At 36.2% G+C, this 23,453-nt stretch overlaps 6 protein-coding genes across 6 annotated transcripts; 3 read left to right on the top strand and 3 right to left on the bottom strand.

Moving 5' to 3' along the window:
* Window positions 1-3,847: 3,847 nt before the first annotated feature.
* Window positions 3,848-4,249, bottom strand: BDB00DRAFT_730356 (uncharacterized protein; the record flags this gene model as incomplete). Its single annotated transcript, XM_053118304.1, has 1 exon — window positions 3,848-4,249. A coding segment is annotated over one exon (402 nt), but the record flags the coding sequence as incomplete, so codon positions are not given.
* BDB00DRAFT_968202 (uncharacterized protein) lies at window positions 3,848-4,758 on the bottom strand. The gene has a single exon (XM_053129820.1). The coding sequence runs from the start codon at window positions 4,700-4,702 to the stop codon at window positions 4,250-4,252; it is 453 nt and encodes a 150-aa protein (XP_052984798.1). The 5' UTR covers window positions 4,703-4,758; the 3' UTR covers window positions 3,848-4,249.
* A 3,729-nt stretch (window positions 4,759-8,487) lies between these two features.
* BDB00DRAFT_754717 (uncharacterized protein) lies at window positions 8,488-8,730 on the top strand (the record flags this gene model as incomplete). The annotated part of the gene is made up of 1 exon (XM_053118783.1): window positions 8,488-8,730. A coding segment is annotated over one exon (243 nt), but the record flags the coding sequence as incomplete, so codon positions are not given.
* A 3,034-nt stretch (window positions 8,731-11,764) lies between these two features.
* BDB00DRAFT_867173 (uncharacterized protein) lies at window positions 11,765-13,295 on the top strand (the record flags this gene model as incomplete). Its single annotated transcript, XM_053126313.1, has 6 exons — window positions 11,765-11,795; window positions 11,857-12,002; window positions 12,085-12,359; window positions 12,473-12,626; window positions 12,698-12,921; window positions 13,001-13,295. The coding sequence occupies 6 exons, from the start codon at window positions 11,765-11,767 to the stop codon at window positions 13,293-13,295; spliced, it is 1,125 nt and encodes a 374-aa protein (XP_052984796.1).
* An 8,092-nt stretch (window positions 13,296-21,387) lies between these two features.
* On the top strand, window positions 21,388-21,645 carry BDB00DRAFT_754536 (uncharacterized protein; the record flags this gene model as incomplete). Its single annotated transcript, XM_053118770.1, has 1 exon — window positions 21,388-21,645. A coding segment is annotated over one exon (258 nt), but the record flags the coding sequence as incomplete, so codon positions are not given.
* An 848-nt stretch (window positions 21,646-22,493) lies between these two features.
* On the bottom strand, window positions 22,494-22,949 carry BDB00DRAFT_754488 (uncharacterized protein; the record flags this gene model as incomplete). Its single annotated transcript, XM_053118766.1, has 1 exon — window positions 22,494-22,949. A coding segment is annotated over one exon (456 nt), but the record flags the coding sequence as incomplete, so codon positions are not given.
* Window positions 22,950-23,453: the final 504 nt, after the last annotated feature.

Here is a 23,453-nt window from a genome sequence, read left to right as displayed (position 1 = left end):
GCTGGAATGCCATTTGCAAAAAAACTATCAGCGATGGAGGCAATAACCCACGATTGATGGGCAATTTTTTATATATAGAAAAATGATCTTGAATTAATTGATCATAAATTCCTTTAATCTTAACTCCATATAAAATAGTTATTAAACTTCTTTTTACAATCTTTCTATTTAATACTAAACCCTTTAATCTAGCATACTCTAAATCACATTAATCTTTTCTTAATTTCTTCATTAATAGGATTTAACATTAAACTACAGTGGTCCCCCGCTTTTTGCAGCCCCACTTTTTACAGATCCTCAGTTTTTGCAGATTTTTTTGGAGCACACCCGCTCATTACTTAATAAAATTGCAGTTTTCTCACTTTTTGCATTTTGCAGGCCAAACATAGGGACCTGCAATTTTCCACTATCAACTCAGGAGCCTAGGACACAGAGTTTCGAACCAGTGACATCTACATATAATGCTGATAGATAGCATTGTTTTACTATTCAGTAAGCTTTTGGTATTTCGCTTTTACTATAGTGGGCAAGCCTTGAATTGTTCGCCCATAAACCTCAAATTTTATTGGCCAGATATTTTGCCTAGTTAAAAATACCACTTGGACTGCTATTTCCTGATTTGAGTTGATTATTTTGAAGTTTTTGTTGGCACTTGTTTTTATTTGTTGTCCCTGGATCTTGTATCTTTACTATGGAAAATTATCTTACCACTACCTTTATCACTCGCCCAGCAAATGATGATGCGCCTGCAACATTATTTATTTCGAGATCAGAATATCGCAACTGGATCGAAGCTCAAGAGACGCAATACAACTGCAAGTTTTATAATAAAACGAAAACTGAACGTGGACGCAAAGAGAAGAACGAAGAGTATCTTCAAAATGGATACATACCTCCTCCACCCGGTCAAAAGCGCAGCAGAGGAAGAGAAGCATTCTACTTCAATGAAGTAAACCTTTCAAAAAATTTTATTGTAAACATAAAAAACATTTATGTGATACTTATTAGATGACTTCTACTTCTGCTTTGTGTATAATCCATCTGCGATAGTACTACACGTGCCAACGGGCTGGTCCTCCTCGTGGAACGAACTCATTTTGTTGCAATTGCCAAACAGGATTTACTGCCTTTGTCAACCAAGACAGTGAAAACAAGGACATGATCACGGTACAATACCGGCGTAAGCATACTGGTCATGAACCTGGCAGCAACATAGATACAACATCCGGTACACTCCCTCGCTTTGTGATGCAATTCATTCAAGAGCAAGTGGAGAAAAGTCTTAAGTGGAGAAATATCAAACATATGCTTCGTCTCGACAAAGATGTTCTTGATAAAATCTTGGTTGACGAAACATATGATAACATACCTCAATCCATTCGAGTCAATTATCACCATGTCTATTATGCAATGAAAGTGCATCTTCGACGTCAATCCCAACTTGATCCTTCGATGGCAATCAGTCTTGGTAAATGGGGTGACAAAATAGAACAAGAGAAAGGACATTTTACTTCAAAAAATCTTGATAGATATGAAGAGGGAATGTTCTTTTTCGCGTTCATGTCACAATGGCAATTAAAGGTACAACAATCGATCCAAATGGATTTACATTATACACGTACCTAATCATATATATATTCCTTGTTATATAGCATTTGAAAGAGGACGGAGACCTTGTTTGTCTTGATTCAACCCATAAGACTTGTGTGGATGGTGCCAATCATGACTGTTATCTGTATACACTTGTAGCAAGATGCAGGACTACCGGAAAGGGCAAGCCATTGGCGTGGATGATCACAAATTCACAAGCTCAATATCCTATTTTGTATTGGCTTCAATGGCTGAAGGATGAGCACGAATATATACCATCCCGTGTTATGATCGACGATTCTGATACAGAAATTATTGCTATTAATAAGGCGTATAACTATGTATATGATGATCCGTCCACTAACACATTTACTGACAAAGTGAAGATACTTATCTGCCACTGGCATGTCCTTAGAGCATGGAAGAAGAACATTCTTTCCAAACTCACCGCAAAACCGTCCACTCCATCGAAGACTCTGAAGGAGAAGAAAGACATGCGTGAACATGCACTTTCCCTAATGATGAATATGATGAAAGCTGAGGTACCAACGGATTTCGATCTTGAACATGAACGATTCGAAACTTGGTCCATTGATAGTGAGGATGAATGGGAAAGTGCTCGTTTGTATTTGTACTTTGAGAGGGAGTTTCTTCCTAAACGTGAGAAATGGAGCCAAGCATGGCGCAGTGTAAGTTTTTGCTTCATCTTATATTTTCATGTCATTTTTCGACGAATTCTGCTACTTACCACGAATATAAAAGCACCATCATCACATAAACACAAACAACTACATAGAGAGCTGGCATCGTCACCTCAAAGAAGTTTACCTACCAAGCTTGCAAAGACAACGTGTTGACGTGCTTGTCTATATCCTTTGGAGCCATGTTCTTCCAGATATAATGCAAGATCATGTTTGTACGGTAGCCAACTTTAGGCTTCGTACAATGAACAAGGCAGAAAGAATGAGACTTGCAAGAGTCAATGAATTGAACGGTAAGTATCTCTTTCGCCATTTAATATAATATTATTTCATATATACTATTATACAAACCTTTTTGCGCACATCACAGATGAAGAAGCCGCTGCCAAAATTGTTGGTCAAGAAGGGAACGTTTACAAAGTACTTTCTTTCACTGACCCGGAAGAAAGTACTACATATGATGTTTCAGTCAATATCGACGAAGATTATCTTGGGTCGTGCACTTGTGTCGATCACCAGACAAACGGTTCACCATGCAAGCATATGTATTTGGTATGTAAATACATGAAGGACTTGAGCGATCATTAACCTTTGTTTATAAAAAGATCAATCGTGTCCTTGGAATCAGTTTGATCCGTCTACTATCACCACCATCATCATCATCATCATCGTCACAGCAAGAGCAACAGCCAATACAACAACCACAACATAGCATCATGGAAACTGATGAAGCTGCATCCACAGCATCCGAAACTCTTTCTGAAGAAGCTATGGATAGGTAAAATATAAGAAAGATTATCAGATTAATAATAGTACTTGAAATAATGCTTATGATTTTGTAGATTTATGGATTCTTTTGAACGACTGAAGATTGAAGTCGAAAAAACAAAAACAAAAAAAACGCGTACCTGTTCCTGTTCTTGGCCGACTTGCAACAATGTTCAACGATCAAACAAACGAGTTGAAAAGCTGGAACAGCTCAAGAACCGGTCCTTCAGAACATCAGCCTCGCCATTAAAAGTATTTCATAATTATCAACGTTAATATTAAGATGTTAGATGTGTGGCATGATCGTTAAGGTTTTTGTTTTGGTGAGATATGTGAGAGACGGAAAGAAGAAAAAAACAATCGGCAAAAGAATTTACGTCACAAGATTTTGTTAGATTTAAATGGGGTTGATTGGTTACTGAGAAAGAATGAGCGGCAGCCAATGGAAAGTGAGGTTTATGGGCGAACAATTCAAGTTTTCGACTATAGTGGTGTGGAGGTGTCGATAGTGCAGTATTTAAACATCAAGAGTGAGATGACAGCCTTTTATATAAGAGTTGAGTTATAATAAGTAGCCTCAGCATAGTACCAATATCTTTTAATTGGTTTACTATTGTTGACACTTGATTAACATAATAGACTCAGTCTGTGTAACATCTCATACTCATCCTCACTTTTTGCAGTTCCCCACTTTTTGCAGCTTTTTCCACCAAAAACCGCTGCTGCAAAAAGCGGGGGACCGCTGTATAAAGATCATTAGGATCATCTTTCATATTAGATTCAACTAAATTAACTTTACTAGCTAGATCAAAATCAGAAACCATTGCAGCTAAATGTTGTACACCATTACATGTTGCATCTAAATAAATTGGTAATCTAAAAATAAAGTTTAATGGATCCTTATTATAACCTTGTAACTCAAAATAAAAAGCTAAAAATAACATAGGTTCATCAGCTTTTCTCGATAATCCTGGATTTAAATCTAAGATTTCTGAAAAATGTTGATCAACCCATTCTAATCTTTTGGTAATAGATAATTTATTTAATCCAAAAGCATTTGCTCCATAAACCTTTAATGAATTTAATCCATTTTCAGATAATACATTACCTTTTTTGAATAACAATAATGATCTTGCTAATTCACTACCTTGGGAATTTAATTCACCCCCTTGGCAATAAACTCTTCCTCTCTAGTCTAAAAAGAAAGTAAAATAAAATTGTTCAACATCTCTATACAGTTTAGCAATAGTTAAAATTGAATTATTATATAAGAATTTACTATTATGAGATGTAATTTCAAATTCTTTTTCTTTATTATTCTTTTTAATAATCTCACTCATTTCATCTGTCTCCTTATGTAATGTTCTAATAATTAAATCATCATTAAGTGGCAGATTCATTAGAAAATCTAATACTTTAAGATTAATATTGAAACCAATAGATGACATATAATTAACAATTTTAATTGTCATTTTATTTATAAATTTAATATTTGATCCAGTAAATCTTTTACTTCTAATTAAAGGATTAAAATTCTTAATATTATTAGTAATATATCCACCATATGTCTTAAATTCTTTGTTATCATTTAATTCACAATAAATAGGTGGATATACTATAGGTAATTCATGACCATCAATCATACCTAAATATTTAATATAGGTTTTCAATTAGTAACTAGGAATAATTTCTCTATGAGTTTTTTTACTTTTAACATCATATCGTTCTAAGATATTAAAAAGATCACTTCTTATATCCAAATAACTAATAACAGTACCACCAATATTAATAAAATTCTCTTCATTCATTGTAAAATTCTTCAAATATAAATTAAAAGTTACAATATCCTTTAATATATTTTTGATATAAACATTCTTTATATAAAGTTTTTCCTAATCTATGAAATAAAGTAGTAACTGATTGTTCTTTATTATCTTCATACTTCATAATAAAGGGGATTAACAAACTTAAAATCAAGAACAGCATCAAGGATTTATCTATTTCTTTAAACATAAAAAGATATTTTTTGTTTCTAATATATTTTTCATTTTCAAAATACATTTTTAAGTCATCTTCTATTAACTTATAGTTATTTAAAAATATTCTAAACCTAGGATTTGTATTTAAGAAATTCTTAGACTTACTCATTTTTCTAGTTTTTTCAACCATAAAAAATGTAATTTTTCTTCTAAATTTGATTGTTTTTCTTTAAGAGATAAAGTATCGTTTGATAAAATTTCTTTAATAGTAATATAACCACTAGAATTTTCATTTGTAAGAGAAAAATCTTTTAAATCATTAAAAGTTGAATTTAAAATATTATTTTCTGAAGGGTTTTTATTTATACATACCACTGAAGGTAATAAAGCTAAAAGTAAATTATCCGGAGTATTAATCCAGATATTACTAGTAATTAAACCATCAGGTGTTTTAATCCTGATGTAAGTTAAAATAAGCTCTGTAAAAGAGTTTAAATTGCAGGTATTCGAAGGGAAAATAGGGCAACCGCTAAAAATATAGAATAAGTTTGTAAACATAATTATTAATAATACAAAATTATTCCAATCTCTTAATGAAATAATAAGGCAAGCTAATTTATGTAATAAAGGTCTATTCTTAATAAATTCTCGTTCTTCAATTTTAATTAGCTTACTTAACATACCTATAATTAAAAAGAAACAACCAAGAATTCTAATAAATGTAAATAGACAAACACATAAAATTAAAATAGGAGTAGGATTTCCATCACTACCTCTAAATATTCATTTAATAAATTAAATACATCTTGTGGATTTTCAATGAATTTTGAAATTAATTCTACAAAATTATTATTATTTTCATTTGGAGAATTAATTTTGAAGTTTCCATCTGGTGGAGGACTACTAGATCTTCCAATAGAGTGATAATACATTCTTTTACACATTTCTCTCATTTTTTTTTCTTCATAGTTATGATTCATCATTTCACCTAATCCATAAGTAGCAAAATCAGTAATAGTACCAATAATACCTAAAAACAATCCATTTCTAGGATTTGTTTTTGCAATTGTAACTGCAGCAGTTATTGTTGTTCCAGAAATAATTCCCGCAGCAACTCCAGGAGAAGTAATTAGTTTATCATTATTAGAATTACTATTTGATGGATGATTATTTGACCCTGCACCTCCATCTCCAAGATTAACATTAAAAGTATTTTTTGATGAAGGATTTGTATTAGATGAATTAGGGGCAGAACTTATATAAATTAATAAACCTAGTACTACCAAACCTAAAGAGCCTGTAAAAATGTTAGAAAGATTATCATTTAAGTGGATAAATTCTATAAAATAAAGATGAATAGAATCAACTAGAATATTAGGAATTAAAAATACAGATGCAAATCTAAAATGATTTTTATCTATAGAATAGTAATACTTATGTTTAATAAACTTAATAATGGATAGAATATTATTCTATAATAAAGAATAATAAGTTTGTAATAATCTATTACATCTATAAATAAGTATTTTAAACCAATAACTAGAAATAACCCAAACTAAGTTTAAAGTTAATCGCAGGATACGAAGGGAGAATAGGGCGATCGCTAAAATTTTAAAAGACATTTTTGTAAACATTTTTTTTAATAACTTAATAAAATTAGATAGCATCAATTAAATAACACTATTTTTTTAAAAAATAAAGACATTTAGTTTCTCATTAAATAATGATACTTATACAAAAAGGTATGTCTGAATAAGATCCTATCTAGAAGGAAAGAAGTATGTTTGTTTTCTTTCCTTCTAAAGGAGGATATGTAAATAACTATTTCGTGTTAAACCCATTCTCTGTGCAAAAACTATTACCATGACGAACGTTACCAAGGAAACAGAAGCATGTGAGTGACACAAATCTAAGGAGATTGCCTTGGAGTATGAGACACTAATGATATACTGCAGTTGTCGAGAACTATCTAAAAACTACAAGCACACCCAGTTTCCAGCACTTCATCGACGAAAATGTCGAATTTATTGTACAGAACTCGTATTTAGGGGACGCGCTCGAAAAAACCTGGACCAACCTGTATAGGAAGGTTGTGCAATGGGTAAAGGTGGATGTTGTAAGTATACGTCTTATAGACTGAGTATTGTGACTAAGTTTCAAAAAGTTAATGCTTTTTTGTAAAGGCAAAAGGGCGCAAGAAGCCTGATTGGGCAGCTGTAGCACTGAAAATGGTGGAGCTGGCTCGGCCCAAGGCAGACGATATCGCAGTCAGGGAATGCTCGAAAGCATCATACCCAACGACTAAATCACCCGGATCGACGTCCCTCAAAGTAAAACTGACAACTCTGGACAAAGAAAGGATTTCACGAGAGTTAGGACAGTTGTCGAAAAAGAATTTCTGGAGCCTGGAACGGTCTGATGAAGCACCGCTGATTATAGACCAGATTGTCATCGACTTGCGAAACAGTGCAACTACCATTAATAGGTATTAAAATCAACAGACCTTTTGTCTGTATAAGATCAAAAAGGCGTTATATAGAGCACTCATCCTAGAATGTTTATGTTTTTTAGTCCGTCCCAGTCACTCATATTGAGCATCATTAATAAATAAAAATCTTTAAAGTTAATTTCTTAAAAAGATATATCATTTCGAAATTAAAATTAATTTCTTTGAAAAAAATAATTATTTTTTTTGGATAATAGTTTTTGCTAAGACAAAAAATTATAAAAATTTTTATGGAAAAACAATTATCTGTGAATTCTGTAATACCCAAAATTAAAATTTTGGTTGAGAATTCAGAACCTTTTTCTTCTTTGAAAAAGAATCATAAAAAGAAGCACTTCGTAAGTTAAGAACTTACGAATTTTTTTAAGGTTCAACAATACTCATTGGACATCGGCGATAACAATTGGGATGATGTTTTCTCGGGTGGAAATCTGGATGCTTTAGAAAATTTTGGTTCTAAGCTAATCCCTGCATTGGATGCTGAATTAATTGATATCTTGAGCGATATTGAAAAGCTGGTAAGAAAAAAATAAGAGTCGCAGTAATGAGCATTATTGCATAAATTAAACATTGCGCTACTAATTTGTAGACAACTCTGTCTGAAGCGTATGAATTCAGCTGCAAATTGTGTCATGATCCCATAAAGGAGCCTTTGAAAGCATGGTTGGTCGTCGAATTACAGAAGTCTGCAAGAATTTTCTTGTACGACAATGGAAAACTCGACATGGACAACATGCTTGAATACGACCAATTGTATGAAGTGTGGGGTTTCATAAAAACCATCGTCAAAGGCACTCGCATCACAGTAAAAGGGTAAATCAAAAGATTCGCAAAAAACAGGGTTATTATACACTTCAAAATAAAGTGCGCTTACGATGTAATGTAAAAACAGGAGTGAAGGCTCGAGCAAGGCTAATGCCGATGCTTTGAACAAGAAAAGATCATATCAGCCATCGAACCAGCCACAAACCGTCGGGTTGGCCGTAAAATTGACGTGATTTACAGCGCAAACAGAAAAGAAGTGGGGTGTGTCGAGATTGGAAAGAACGAAGATCAGACCAAAGAGATGAAGGACAGCTTGACCAAAATGCCGTTAATCATGCATGATATGTTGAGCCAAGTGGCATATTCACAAAAATCATTGCATCAAGTTCAAATCCTCGGCTTCGTCATCAACAGTCAGTGAAACTTGGCTGTGTTTATATTAGTCTATTGATACTAACTTTTTGCAACTTCCAGGCTGCAAAATATCAATGCTGGTAATGGATTGCCCACAAGGTTATGTTGCCAGAGTACGACGATCGAAGCTGCGCTGAAGACTACATCACAAGAATTGTTCCACTCTTTAAAATGGCCTTATCTGGACTATATATAATGGAGCAAACGTGGAATATACTTGTAAAAAGTAACACCAACCTAGAATCACTGCGATCTGTAAGTGATTGGATGCTCCCAACAACCTTTGTTCCTGAATCATCATCACCGTCACCGTCATCATCATCATCATCACCGTCATCGTCATTGTCATCGAAAAAACAAAAAAAAACTGAACTACCCCTATATCATCCCATCAACCTTACGTCATATATTAGTTCATAATTTCTACCTCATCTCCCTATCTGATACCTTATTTGAAATAAATTACCGTCTTCAAGCACCTCATTCCACAGCATAAAAACATCGCTCGATGACACAGATGTTGGTTCTTTTCTGTGGGATTTTTCTCCTTTCGTTGTTGTTCAATAGGTATATCTAACTCTTGTATATTTATACTATGAAACAGTACATGCTGGAATGCCATTTGCAAAAAAACTATCAGCGATGGAGGCAATAACCCACGATTGATGGGCAATTTTTTATATATAGAAAAATGATCTTGAATTAATTGATCATAAATTCCTTTAATCTTAACTCCATATGAAATAGTTATTAAACTTCTTTTTACAATCTTTCTATTTAATACTAAACCCTTTAATCTAGCATACTCTAAATCACATTAATCTATTTTCTTAATTTCTTCATTAATAGGATTTAACATTAAACTACTGTATAAAGATCATTAGGATCATCTTTCATATCAGATTCAACTAAATTAACTTTACTAGCTAGATCAAAATCAGAAACCATTGCAGCTAAATGTTGTACACCATTACATGTTGCATCTAAATAAATTGGTAATCTAAAAATAAAGTTTAATGGATCCTTATTATAACCTTGTAACTCAAAATAAAAAGCTAAAAATAACATAGGTTCATCAGCTTTTCTCCATAATCCTGAATTTAAATCTAAGATTTCTGAAAAATGTTGGTCAACCTATTCTAATCTTTTGGTAATAGATAATTTATTTAATCCAAAAGCATTTGCTCCATAAACCTAATAGGACAGTTGTCGAAAAAGAATTTCTGGAGCCTGGAACGGTCTGATGAAGCACCACTGATCATAGACCAGATTGTCATCGACTTTGCGAAACAGTGCAACTACCATCAGTAGGTATTAAAATCAACGGACCTTTTGTCTGTATAAGATCAAAAAGACGTTATATAGAGCACTCATCACAGAATGTTTATGTTTTTTAGTCCGTCCCAGTCACTCATATTGGACATCGGTGATAACAATTGGGATGATGTTTTCTCGGGTGGAGATCTGGATGCTTTAGAAAATTTTGGTTCTAAGCTATTCCCCGCATTGGATGCTGAATTAATTGATATCTTAAGCGATATTGAAAAGCTGGTAAGAAAAAAATAAGAGTCGCAGTAATGAGCATTATTGCATAAATTAAATATTGCGCTACTAATTTGTAGACAACTCTATCTGAAGCGTATGAATTCAGCTGCAAATTGTGTCATGATCCCGTAAAGAAGCCTTTGAAAGCATGGTGGAGGACTACCAGATCTTTCAATAGAGTGATAATACATTCTTTTACACATTTCTCTCATTTTTTTTCTTTCTTCATAGTTATGATTCATCATTTCACCTAATCCATAAGTAGCAAAATCAGCAATAGTACCAACAACACCTAAAAACAATCCATTTCGAGTATATCATTAGTGTCTCATACTCCAAGGCAATCTCCTTAGATTCGTGTCACTCACATGCTTCTGTTTCCTTGTAACATTCGTCATGGTATGGATTGCCCACAAGGTTATGTTGCCAGAGTACGACGATCGAAGCTGCGCTGAAGACTACATCACAAAAATTGTTCCACTCTTTAAAATGGCCTTATCTGGACTATATATAATGGAGCAAACGTGGAATATACTTGTAAAAAGTAACACCAACCTAGAATCGCTGCGATCTATAAGTGATTGGATGCTCCCAACAACCTCATTTCACCTAATCCATAAGTAGCAAAATCAGCAATAGTACCAACAACACCTAAAAACAATCCATTTCTAGGATTTGTTTTTGCAATTTTAACTGCAGCAGTTATTGTTGTTCCAGAAATAATTCCCGCAGCAACTCCAGGAGAAGTAATTAGTTTATCATTATTAGAATTACTATTTGATGGATGATTATTTGACCCTGCACCTCATCTCCAAAATTAACATTAAAAGTATTTTTTGATGAAGGATTTGTATTAGATGAATTAGGGGCAGAACTTATATAAATTAATAAACCTAGTAATACCAAACCTAAAGAGCCTGTAAAAATGTTAGAAAGATTATCATTTAAGAAGTGGATAAATTCTATAAAATAAAGATGAATAGAATCAACTAGAATATTAGGAATTAAAAATACAGATGCAAATCTAAAATGATTTTTATCTGTAGAATAGTAATACTTATGTTTAATAAACTTAATAATGGATAGAATATTATTCTGTAATAAAGAATAATAAGTTTGTAATATTCTATTACATCTATAAATAAGTATTTTAAACCAATAACTAGAAATAACCCAAACTAAGTTTAAAGTTAATCGCAGGATACAAAGGGGGAATAGGGCGATCGCTAAAATTTTAAAAGACATTTTTGTAAACATTTTTTTTAATAACTTAATAAAATTAGATAGCATCAATTAAATAACACTATTTTTTTAAAAAATAAAGACATTTAGTTTCTCATTAAATAATGATACTTATAGAATCCACCTCGAAAAGGTATGTCTGAATAAGATCCTATCTAGAAGGAAAGAAGTATGTTTGTTTTCTTTCCTTCTAAAGGAGGATATGTAAATAACTATTTCGTGTTAAACCCATTCTCTGTGCAAAAACTATTACCATGACGAACGTTACCAAGGAAACAGAAGCATGTGAGTGACACGAATCTAAGGAGATTGCCTTGGAGTATGAGACACTAATGATATACTGCAGTTGTCGAGAACTATCTAAAAACTACAAGCACACCCAGTTTCCAGTACTTCATCGACGAAAATGTCGAATTTATTGCACAGAACTCGTATTTGGGGGACGCGCTCGAAAAAACCTGGACCAACCTGTATGGGAAGGTTGTGCAACGGGTAAAGGTGGATGTTGTAAGTATATGTCTTGTAGACTGAGTATTGTGACCAAGTTTCAAAAAGTTAATGCTTTTTTGTAAAGGCAAAAGGGCGCAAGAAGCCTGATTGGGCAGCCGTAGCACTGAAAATGGTGGAGCTAGCTCGGCCCAAGGCAGACAATATCGCAGTCAGGGAATGCTCGAAAGCATCATACCCAACGACTAAATCACCCAGATCGACGTCCCTCAAAGTAAAACTGACAACTCTGGACAAAGAAAGGATTTCGCGAGAGTTAGGACAGTTGTCGAAAAAGAATTTCTGGAGCCTGGAACGGTCTGATGAAGCACCGCTGATCATAGACCAGATTGTCATCGACTTGTGAAACAGTGCAACTACCATTAATAGGTATCAAAATCAACAGACCTTTTGTCTGTATAAGATCAAAAAGACGTTATATAGAGCACTCATCACAGAATGTTTATGTTTTTTAGTCCGTCCCAGTCACTCATATTGGACATCAGCGATAACAATTGGGATGATGTTTTCTCGGGTGGAAATCTGGATGCTTTAGAAAATTTTGGTTCTAAGCTAATCCCTGCATTGGATGCTGAATTAATTGATATCTTGAGCGATATTGAAAAGCTGGTAAGAAAAAAATAAGAGTCGCAGTAATGAGCATTATTGCATAAATTAAACATTGCGCTACTAATTTGTAGACAACTCTGTCTGAAGCGTATGAATTCAGCTGCAAATTGTGTCATGATCCCATAAAGGAGCCTTTGAAAGCATGGTTGGTCGTCGAATTACAGAAGTCTGCAAGAATTTTCTTGTACGACAATGGAAAACTCGACATGGACAACATGCTTGAATACGACCAATTGTATGAAGTGTGGGGTTTCATAAAAACCATCGTCAAAGGCACTCGCATCACAGCAAAAGGGTAAATCAAAAGATTCGCAGAAAACAGGGTTATTATATACTTCAAAATAAAGTGCGCTTACGATGTAATGTAAAAACAGGAGTGAAGGCTTGAGCAAGGCTAATACCGATGCTTTGAACAGGAAAAGATCCATATCAGCCATCGAACCAGCCACGAACCGTCGGGTTGGCCGTGAAATTGACGTGATTTACAGCGCAAACAGAAAAGAAGTGGGGTGTGTCGAGATTGGAAAGAACGAAGATCAGACCAAAGAGATGAAGGACAGCTTGACCAAAATGCCGTTAATCATGCACGATATGTTGAGCCAAGTGGCATATTCACAAAAATCGTTGCGTCAAGTTCAAATCCTCGGCTTCGTCATCAACGGTCAGTGAAACTTGGCTGTGTCTATATTAGTCTATTGATAATAACTTTTTGCAACTTCCAGGCTGCAAAATATCAATGCTGTTAATGGATTGCCCACAACGTTATGTTGCTAGAGTATGACGATCGAAAGCACTGGAATATCCAAGCTGCGCTGAAGACTACATCACAAAAATTGTTCCACTCTTTAAAATGGCCTTATCTGGACTATATATAATGGAGCAAACGTGGAATATACTTGTAAAAAGTAACACCAACCTAGAATCGCTGCGATCTGTAAGTGATTGGATGCTCCCAACAACCTCATTTCACCTAATCTATAAGTAGCAAAATCAGCAATAGTACCAACAACACCTAAAAACAATCCATTTCTAGGATTTGTTTTTGCAATCATAACTGCAGCAGTTATTGTTGTTCCAGAAATAATTCCTGCAGCAACTCCAGGAGAAGTAATTAGTTCATCATTATTAGAATTACTATTTGATGGATGATTATTTGACCCTGCACCTCCATCTCCAAAATTAACATTAAAAGTATTTTTTGATGAAGGATTTGTATTAGATGAATTAGGGGTGTGGTGTTCAACAATAGAAAGGGACTAGAAGTCTTCGAGATTGCTGTTTAATTCAAAAAGAATGAATCATCTATCCTTCACTTGTTTTCTACAGCTATTTATACACGACCAGGGTCTGTGACGATGAAAAGAAAAACCAGATAAATGATAGATCCGCTCAGCAACCTGACCAATACTTCTTGACGCAGGTTTCTAATCGAAACCGCTGTAAGTCAGCCACGACATAACCCCCCTCCAGGTTGTTGCAACCGGAAAGAAGAAGTGGTGATCTGAAAGTAGGTCGATTACGGGCGTCTTCGTTTGCGTCCTACAACTCGTTCGGCAATAGAATTTCTGGTGGGATCATTACGTCTCCGCCAGTACTGCTGGATAAGGAACGGGGAGTCGAAGCTCTCTGGTGGTTCCCAAGTATCCTCAGATGAATCATAGCCCTTCCATCGAACCTTGTGTTCGTATTCTCCTGGTTTGCCACGGTGGTTTATAATACAATCGATCACATAATGCTTATCATCTCTCAGGAGTGGATCCTCAGATACGCTCTTTAACGCACTTGGAGGGAAGCTCGGCCTGATAATGTCACCGGTCTTATCCTTGAGGATGTATGCTCCTATGTCTGTTTTGTAATGTACCACAAAAGGTCCTTCATATTTTGGATCCATTTTACGTGTGCGTGTTTTGTCTTCAATTGCAACCAGGGAACCGATGGGGAATTCGATGAGTCGATGGGTCTTGTTAAATTTATCTTGAGCAGCTTGTCGAACGTTGCGGATGCGTTGGCTGATGGCTGGCACAACAATTTTTGCCATGGCATCAATTCTTTTCCTCAGGTCTGTGTCATCATATGGGGCAAGTGGCTCCTCAGGACTGGGTGTATCACTCCGATAGTCCTTGAACGCGTTCATCCTTCTTCCAAACATAAGTGAGAATGGAGCTGAATTGTGTATGGGCGCGATTCGTGCATTATAGGCCAACTGAACAAAAGGTACATGTCGATCCCAGTCTTTGACTTGGCCGTCAATCATCTTGTGTATGGCTCGTTTAGCTGTTTGTACCATCCGCTCTGCCGCACCGTTAGCACGTGCATGATATGGTGATATCAAACGTCTATCAATACCAGCTTGTTTGCATACCAAGTTCATCAATTCATTAACGAACTCGCGGCCATTGTCACTTTGTAATATTTGCATTGGTCCGAAGTCAGCTATTATTTTGATAAGTTGTGTAGCAACAGTCGGGGAAGTTTTGTCTGGTACAGCGCGTAATAAACAAAACTTGCTGAAAATGTCGATCATCACCATGAGGTATAAATTTCCATCATGTGAGAGGTCATAGGGTCCCGCAAAGTCAATTGCCCAATGATCACCAGGTAAATTGCTCTCGATGGATTGTAGTGGATGATAACCTTTTTGGACTACATTGTGCTGCATGCATTGCTTACATTGCTTGACTGTTTCAATAACATCTTGTTTCAGGTTCTTCCAGTGGAGACCGTCAGCATGAACAGCTCGCACGATAGCATCTGCGCCAAAATGACCAAATAAGTGTTTCTTCAACAGCAAATCCTTTCGCTCATTACCAGGCAAGCTTTTGTATTCTGGATCAAATAGCTCGTGGATGTGGTTGTGTAGATCACTAATAACTTGGTTACGTGATTCAGTATCAGGTGGTGACATAGCATCTTCAGGTACCGTTGTCTTTGCAGCACGTGTAACAAGAGCGTCTTTTGTCCTCGAGTTCGATGTGTTCACGTCATTACCCCCCACCAGCTCTTCGTTAGGCGGGAATAAGCGAGACAAGGCATCGGGAATAACGTTTGTAACTCCTGGGATGTGTACAACGGTAAAAGAGTAATCAAGCAGTGTGTCCCACCAATTCATCATCATGCTGTTGGCATACTTTTGGGAGTTGAGATAGACAAGTGCGCGATGATCAGTTTGGATCTCGAATGGAATATCTGTGCCCCAGAGATACTTATGAAACTTCTGTAAACCAAATACCACAGCGAGCAACTCGCGTCGAGTTACACTCCAGCGGGTCTCGGATGGAGAAAGAGATCGCGCCATAAAGCCAATGTACTTGATGACGTATTGTGTGTTACCATCTTTGTCTGTGCGCGGATGCTTTTGGAATAAGATTGCGGAAATTCCAACATTGCTCGCGTCGGTACCAAGGTAGCATTTCAAGTCTGGTCGAAATTGGCTCAAAGTAGGTGCTCGAGTAAGGGCTAGCTTGATGTTTTAGAAGCTCCGTTGGCACTCATGAGTCCATAGATCGCCGATCTTTTGTACATTGCGTAGCTTGTCCAAAGGTGCTGTCAGATCCGAAAATCGTGGCAGGTGGGTGCGCATATAATTTGCAATGCCTAAGAAACGCATCACCTCTTTGCCTGTTTGAGGTCTGTCAATCGATTGTATTTTGGATGTCTTTTTTGGATCCAAGAATATCCCTGATTCGCCTACTACAAAACCCAAGACATTGGTGCGTGATAGTGCAAAGCCGGAATTCTCGTGATTCAGTAGCAAATTGCATTCGGTCAGTTTGGATACCACAGCTGCGACATTGGCGCTATGTGAAGCCAAATCTGTATCATAAACGTATACATCGTCCACAAAGGAAATACAACGCATTCCGTTTGTGATAGTAGCAAGGCACCGACAAAATTGGTTGCTCAAAAATTTTAGGCCAAAAGCCCCACCTTTATAGACCCATTGCTTCCCTCGATGAGTGAAGGCTAGTTTGGACTGGTCAACCGGGTCTGGAATAGGCAGTTTGTGAAATGCCGACTTGACATCGAGTCGTGTCACCACTTTAGCTCCGTTAAGAGTCTGAAGTACGTCTTTCACTAATAGTAATGGGAAGCGATCATCTTCAATGAGAATCCTGTTAAGGGCGCGCAAGTCTAGGCAGTGCCTTCTGTCAACGAGGTTACCAGCAGCGTCTTTCTTGGGCACAAAGAGAATTGGGTTGTTAAACTCCGTGTTACTTGGTGCTTCTTGTATAAGACCATCGGCGAGCCATTTTGATATGGTCTCATCCAGAAGAGAATTAAGTTTCGGTGGAAGATCATATTGTCGCGTGTAGACTGTCTTTCCAGAAATTGTTTTGATGCGCACAACGGCTTCTGGGATATTGCAAAATGCTCCAGGTGGTATCCGTTTGTTGGCTTCGAGAATGGGAGAAACAGTAGAGAAAAAGGCGTCTTTTTCTTCTGGGGTTCCAGCAGGCGTTTCATCCAGAGTTTGATACTCATCGGTGTTTTCAACTACCTATGTTGGGGTGTCCCATGACCGGGCCAAACCTCCGAGGAAAATTCCATGATGTCAAGACCGAGTGAAACCTCTGTGTCATCTGTCATATCAAGCACATAGAATCGATGTGTTGTCTGAATACCATTGTGAATGATTGTCAAAGGGTCAGTGATGCCATTGCTCATAGCGATATGGCCTTTCGCTGCCTCATGGATAGGAACAGTTTGCTTTGTAAAATGTATTTTATTTTGTTGGCAAAATTTATTGCTCAGACTAGAAAAATTTGCGCCGCTGTCACAGAGTCCCAAGGTTCTGTTATTCTGTACCGTGATAGGAACGAAAATAGAATCGTTAGTGTTGTTCTGTGAACGCTCATTTCCTTTTGTGCCAGATCTCATATAAAGGATCGGCTGCTGCATACCTTGATTTGCCTTGTCAATGACAGTGTCGAAATCCAAATCCATGTCAGTGACCGGAAGGAGGTCCTGCTGGTTGGGTTCGCTATGGGTGGCGGCCGAGGTTGCGGACTGAGCCCTTTCCTGTTCCAATTGGGCACGTCGTTGTTTTAGTTCATATTGTTTTTCTCTTGCTTGCTTGTGCTCGAGATACTCTTTGCACTTGTGACCATCGACACGAATGCGGCCGCAAAACCAGCAGCGTTCTTCATTGACTTTGGTTCCGGCTCGTTCCTTACCTTTGTCTCTCTTTTGCGAAGAGGACTCGGGCTTACTCGAGAAACATTGGCCATTGGTGTGGTTGGATGTGGGGTGGCGACGACACTGGTCGACTCGCGACTCTTGCTTTCTTGCTTTCTTAGCAGGTCTGCGGTCATGTTCTTCACCATCATCATCAGATAGTGACCAATTGTTGACGTCTTGGCCAGCATCTTTGTACCCGTCGTACACAATGCTCAGCAGTTCGGTCGCCTTTGCAACATTGAGAGGCTGATCCTTGGCAGAGGCAGCGTAAGCCACCTTCACGGCCATCTGCAGCTCTGGAGTGAGTGACCGGACAAAGATTTGACCCCAAGTCTTGCTGTCCTCCTCCTCGGCATCGTGCATGAGCTTGTTGTACTTGTCAGTGTACTTGATCAAGTTCTCTCTTAGTCTAAGTTTCATTGCATGCAACTGGTCTGAGATGGCAACTGCTTGCGAAGCACCACCATATTTCAGGTTGAATGCTTTCTTGGCTTGCGACCAAGACAGACGTTTGTCCGCTAAGTGACGTTGGAACCAAGACAATTGCTCGGTCGACAATGTTGGCAGCATGGTGGTTTCCCAGCAATCTTCTGGCGAAGCATTGTGGTGGCGAACCACGACCTCAAACTTGGTCAAAAAGTCGTTGACAGATGAAAAAACCTCTTTGGTCTTGTCTCTGACACTGTTTTTGATTTGGAAAACGGGCAGATCCTTCAAAGGAATCTTGGGTCCATTCTCCTGCTTGACACACTTCACAATGGCACCGGCGTCTTTATACACACGGGCTCGCTCAGTGGCAGCAGCAACAAGGCGTTGATGGTATGCCTTCTGCTCAGCGGGTGCTTGCGCATCCTCGAGGCGAAGTGCTTCCGACAAAAGTTGCTCTAATTGGGCCTTATAGACCTCAAAAAGTCTCGAAGCAATGACCTGCGGGTCAGCATGCTTAGACTCCAAGCTCGATAACATGGCGGTGGTGCTACCGTCTGCTACAGGCTGGGCATAGATGTCCTTCTCGACACTGGAGATGCCTGGGGAACGGGACGACTCACCAACAACTTCCTCCATAGTAAGGTCTTCAGTGGCTTGAGCCTTCTTGAAATCGAAAGTGGCTTGGCTGTTCATAGTGGTAGGATAGATTGGTAGTCAAAATTCGAAGAAAAAAATGTGGTATTCAACAATAGAAAGGGACTAGAAGTCTTCGAGATTGCTGTTTAATTCAAAAAGAATGAATCATCTATCCTTCACTTGTTTTCTACAGCTATTTATACACGACCAGGGTCTGTGACGATGAAAAGAAAAACCAGATAAATGATAGATCCGCTCAGCAACCTGACCAATACTTCTTGACGCAGGTTTCTAATCGAAACCGCTGTAAGTCAGCCACGACAAGGGGCAGAACTTATATAAATTAATAAACCTAGTAATACTAAACCTAAAGAGCCTGTAAAAATGTTAGAAAGATTATCATTTAAGAAGTGAATAAATTCTATAAAATAAAGATGAATAGAATCAACTAGAATATTAGGAATTAAAAATACAGATGCAAATCTAAAATGATTTTTATCTGAAGAATAGTAATACTTATGTTTAAATAAACTTAATAATGGATAGAATATTATTCTATAATAAAGAATAATAAGTTTGTAATAATCTATTACATCCATAAATAAGTATTTTAAACCAATAACTAGAAATAACCCAAACTAAGTTTAAAGTTAATCACAGGATACGAAGGGGGAATAGGGCGATCGCTAAAATTTTAAAAGACATTTTTGTAAACATTTTTTTTAATAACTTAATAAAATTAGATAGCATCAATTAAATAATACTATTTTTTTAAAAAATAAAGACATTTAGTTTCTCATTAAATAATGATACTTATAGAATCCACCTCGAAAAGGTATGTCTGAATAAGATCCTATCTAGAAGGAAAGAAGTATGTTTGTTTTCTTTCCTTCTAAAGGAGGATATGTAAATAACTATTTCGTGTTAAACCCATTCTCTGTGCAAAAACTATTACCATGACGAACGTTACCAAGGAAACAGAAGCATGTGAGTGACACGAATCTAAGGAGATTGCCTTGGAGTATGAGACACTAATGATATACTGCAGTTGTCGAGAACTATCTAAAAACTACAAGCACACCCAGTTTCCAGTACTTCATCGACGAAAATGTCGAATTTATTGCACAGAACTCGTATTTGGGGGACGCGCTCGAAAAAACCTGGACCAACCTGTATGGGAAGGTTGTGCAACGGGTAAAGGTGGATGTTGTAAGTATACGTCTTGTAGACTGAGTATTGTGACCAAGTTTCAAAAAGTTAATGCTTTTTTGTAAAGGCAAAAGGGCGCAAGAAGCCTGATTGGGCAGCCGTAGCACTGAAAATGGTGGAGCTAGCTCGGCCCAAGGCAGACAATATCGCAGTCAGGGAATGCTCGAAAGCATCATACCCAACGACTAAATCACCCGGATCGATGTCCCTCAAAGTAAAACTGACAACTCTAGACAAAGAAAGGATTTCGTGAGAGTTAGGACAGTTGTCGAAAAAGAATTTCTGGAGCCTGGAACGGTCTGATGAAGCACCGCTGATCATAGACCAGATTGTCATCGACTTGTGAAACAGTGCAACAACCATTAATAGGTATTAAAATCAACAGACCTTTTGTCTGTATAAGATCAAAAAGGCGTTATATAGAGCACTCATCCTAGAATGTTTATGTTTTTTAGTCCGTCCCAGTCACTCATATTGAGCATCATTAATAAATAAAAATCTTTAAAGTTAATTTCTTAAAAAGATATATCATTTCGAAATTAAAATTAATTTCTTTGAAAAAAATAATTATTTTTTTTAGATAATAGTTTTTGCTAAGACAAAAAATTAAAAAAAAATTTATGGAAAAACAATTATCTGTGAATTCTGTAATACCCAAAATTAAAATTTTGGTTGAGAATTCAGAACCTTTTTCTTCTTTGAAAAAGAACCATAAAAAGAAGCACTTCGTAAGTTAAGAACTTACGAATTTTTTTAAGGTTCAATAATACTCATTAGACATCGGCGATAACAATTGGGATGATGTTTTCTCAGGTAGAGATCTGGATGCTTTAGAAAATTTTGGTTCTAAGCTATTCCCCGCATTGGATGCTGAATTAATTGATATCTTGAGCGATATTGAAAAGCTGGTAAGAAAAAAATAAGAGTCGCAGTAATGAGCATTATTGCATAAATTAAACATTGCGCTACTAATTTGTAGACAACTCCGTCTGAAGCGTATGAATTCGGCTGCAAATTGTGTCATGATCCCATAAAGGAGCCTTTGAAAGCATGGTTGGTCGTCGAATTGCAAGAATTTTCTTGTACGACAATAGAAAACTCGACATGGACAACATGCTTGAATACGACCAATTGTATGAAGTGTGGGGTTTCATAAAAACCATCGTCAAAGGCACTTGCATCACAGCAAAAGGGTAAATCAAAAGATTCGCAGAAAACAGGGTTATTATATACTTCAAAATAAAGTGCGCTTACGATGTAATGTAAAAACAGGAGTGAAGGCTTGAGCAAGGCTAATACCGATGCTTTGAACAGGAAAAGATCCATATCAGCCATCGAACCAGCCACGAACCGTCGGGTTGGCCGTGAAATTGACGTGATTTACAGCGCAAACAGAAAAGAAGTGGGGTGTGTCGAGATTGGAAAGAACGAAGATCAGACCAAAGAGATGAAGGACAGCTTGACCAAAATGCCGTTAATCATGCACGATATGTTGAGCCAAGTGGCATATTCACAAAAATCATTGCGTCAAGTTCAAATCCTCGGCTTCGTCATCAACGGTCAGTGAAACTTGGCTGTGTCTATATTAGTCTATTGATAATAACTTTTTGCAACTTCCAGGCTGCAAAATATCAATGCTGTTAATGGATTGCCCACAACGTTATGTTGCTAGAGTATGACGATCGAAAGCACTGGAATATCCAAGCTGCGCTGAAGACTACATCACAAAAATTGTTCCACTCTTTAAAATGGCCTTATCTAGACTAATTATAATGGAGCAAACGTGGAATATACTGGTAAAAAGTAACACCAACCTAGAATCGCTGCGATCTACAAGTGATTGGATGCTCCCAACAACCTTTGTTCCCAAATCATCATCACCGTCACCGTCATCGTCATCGTCATCGAAAAAACAAAAAAAAAACTAAATTACCCCTATATCATCCCATCAACCTTACGTCATATATTAGTTCATAATTTCCACCTCATCTCCCTATCCGATACCTTATTTGAAATAAATTACCGTCTTCAAGCACCTCATTCCACAGCATAAAAACATCGCTCGATGACACAGATGTTGGTTCTTTTCTGTGAGATTTTTCTCCTTTCGTTGTTGTTCAATAGGTATATCTAACTCTTGTATATTTATACTATGAAACAGTACATGCTGGAATGCCATTTGCAAAAAAACTATCAGCGATGGAGGCAATAACCCACGATTGATGGGCAATTTTTTATATATAGAAAAATGATCTTGAATTAATTGATCATAAATTCCTTTAATCTTAACTCCATATGAAATAGTTATTAAACTTCTTTTTACAATCTTTCTATTTAATACTAAACCCTTTAATCTAGCATACTCTAAATCACATTAATCTATTTTCTTAATTTCTTCATTAATAGGATTTAACATTAAACTACTGTATAAAGATCATTAGGATCATCTTTCATATCAGATTCAACTAAATTAACTTTACTAGCTAGATCAAAATCAGAAACCATTGCAGCTAAATGTTGTACACCATTACATGTTGCATCTAAATAAATTGGTAATCTAAAAATAAAGTTTAATGGATCCTTATTATAACCTTGTAACTCAAAATAAAAAGCTAAAAATAACATAGGTTCATCAGCTTTTCTCCATAATCCTGGATTTAAATCTAAGATTTCTGAAAAATATTGATCAACCCATTCTAATCTTTTGGTAATAGATAATTTATTTAATCCAAAAGCATTTGCTCCATAAACCTTTAATGAATTTAATCCATTTTCAGATAATACATTACCTTTTTTGAATAACAATAATGATCTTGCTAATTCACTACCTTGGGAATTTAATTCACCCCCTTGGCAATAAACTCTTCCTCTCTAGTCTAAAAAGAAAGTAAAATAAAATTGTTCAACATCTCTATATAGTTTAGCAATAGTTAAAATTGAATTATTATATAAGAATTTACTATTATGAGATGTAATTTCAAATTCTTTTTCTTTATTATTCTTTTTAATAATCTCACTCATTTCATCTGTCTCCTTATGTAATGTTCTAATAATTAAATCATATTAAGTGGCAGATTCATTAGAAAATCTAATACTTTAAGATTAATATTGAAACCAATAGATGACATATAATTAACAATTTTAATTGTCATTTTATTTATAAATTTAATATTTGATTCAGTAAATCTTTTACTTCTAATTAAAGGATTAAAATTCTTAATATTATTAGTAATATATCCACCATATGTCTTAAATTCTTTGTTATCATTTAATTCACAATAAATAGGTGGATATACTATAGGTAATTCATGACCATCAATCATACCTAAATATTTAATATAGGTTTTCAATTAGTAACTAGGAATAATTTCTCTA

Source organism: Zychaea mexicana, assembly GCF_025766255.1.
Source record: "Zychaea mexicana strain RSA 1403 chromosome Unknown BDB00scaffold_4, whole genome shotgun sequence".
NCBI lineage: Eukaryota > Fungi > Mucoromycota > Mucoromycetes > Mucorales > Lichtheimiaceae > Zychaea > Zychaea mexicana.
This window is presented reverse-complemented; position numbering and strand designations above follow the sequence as displayed.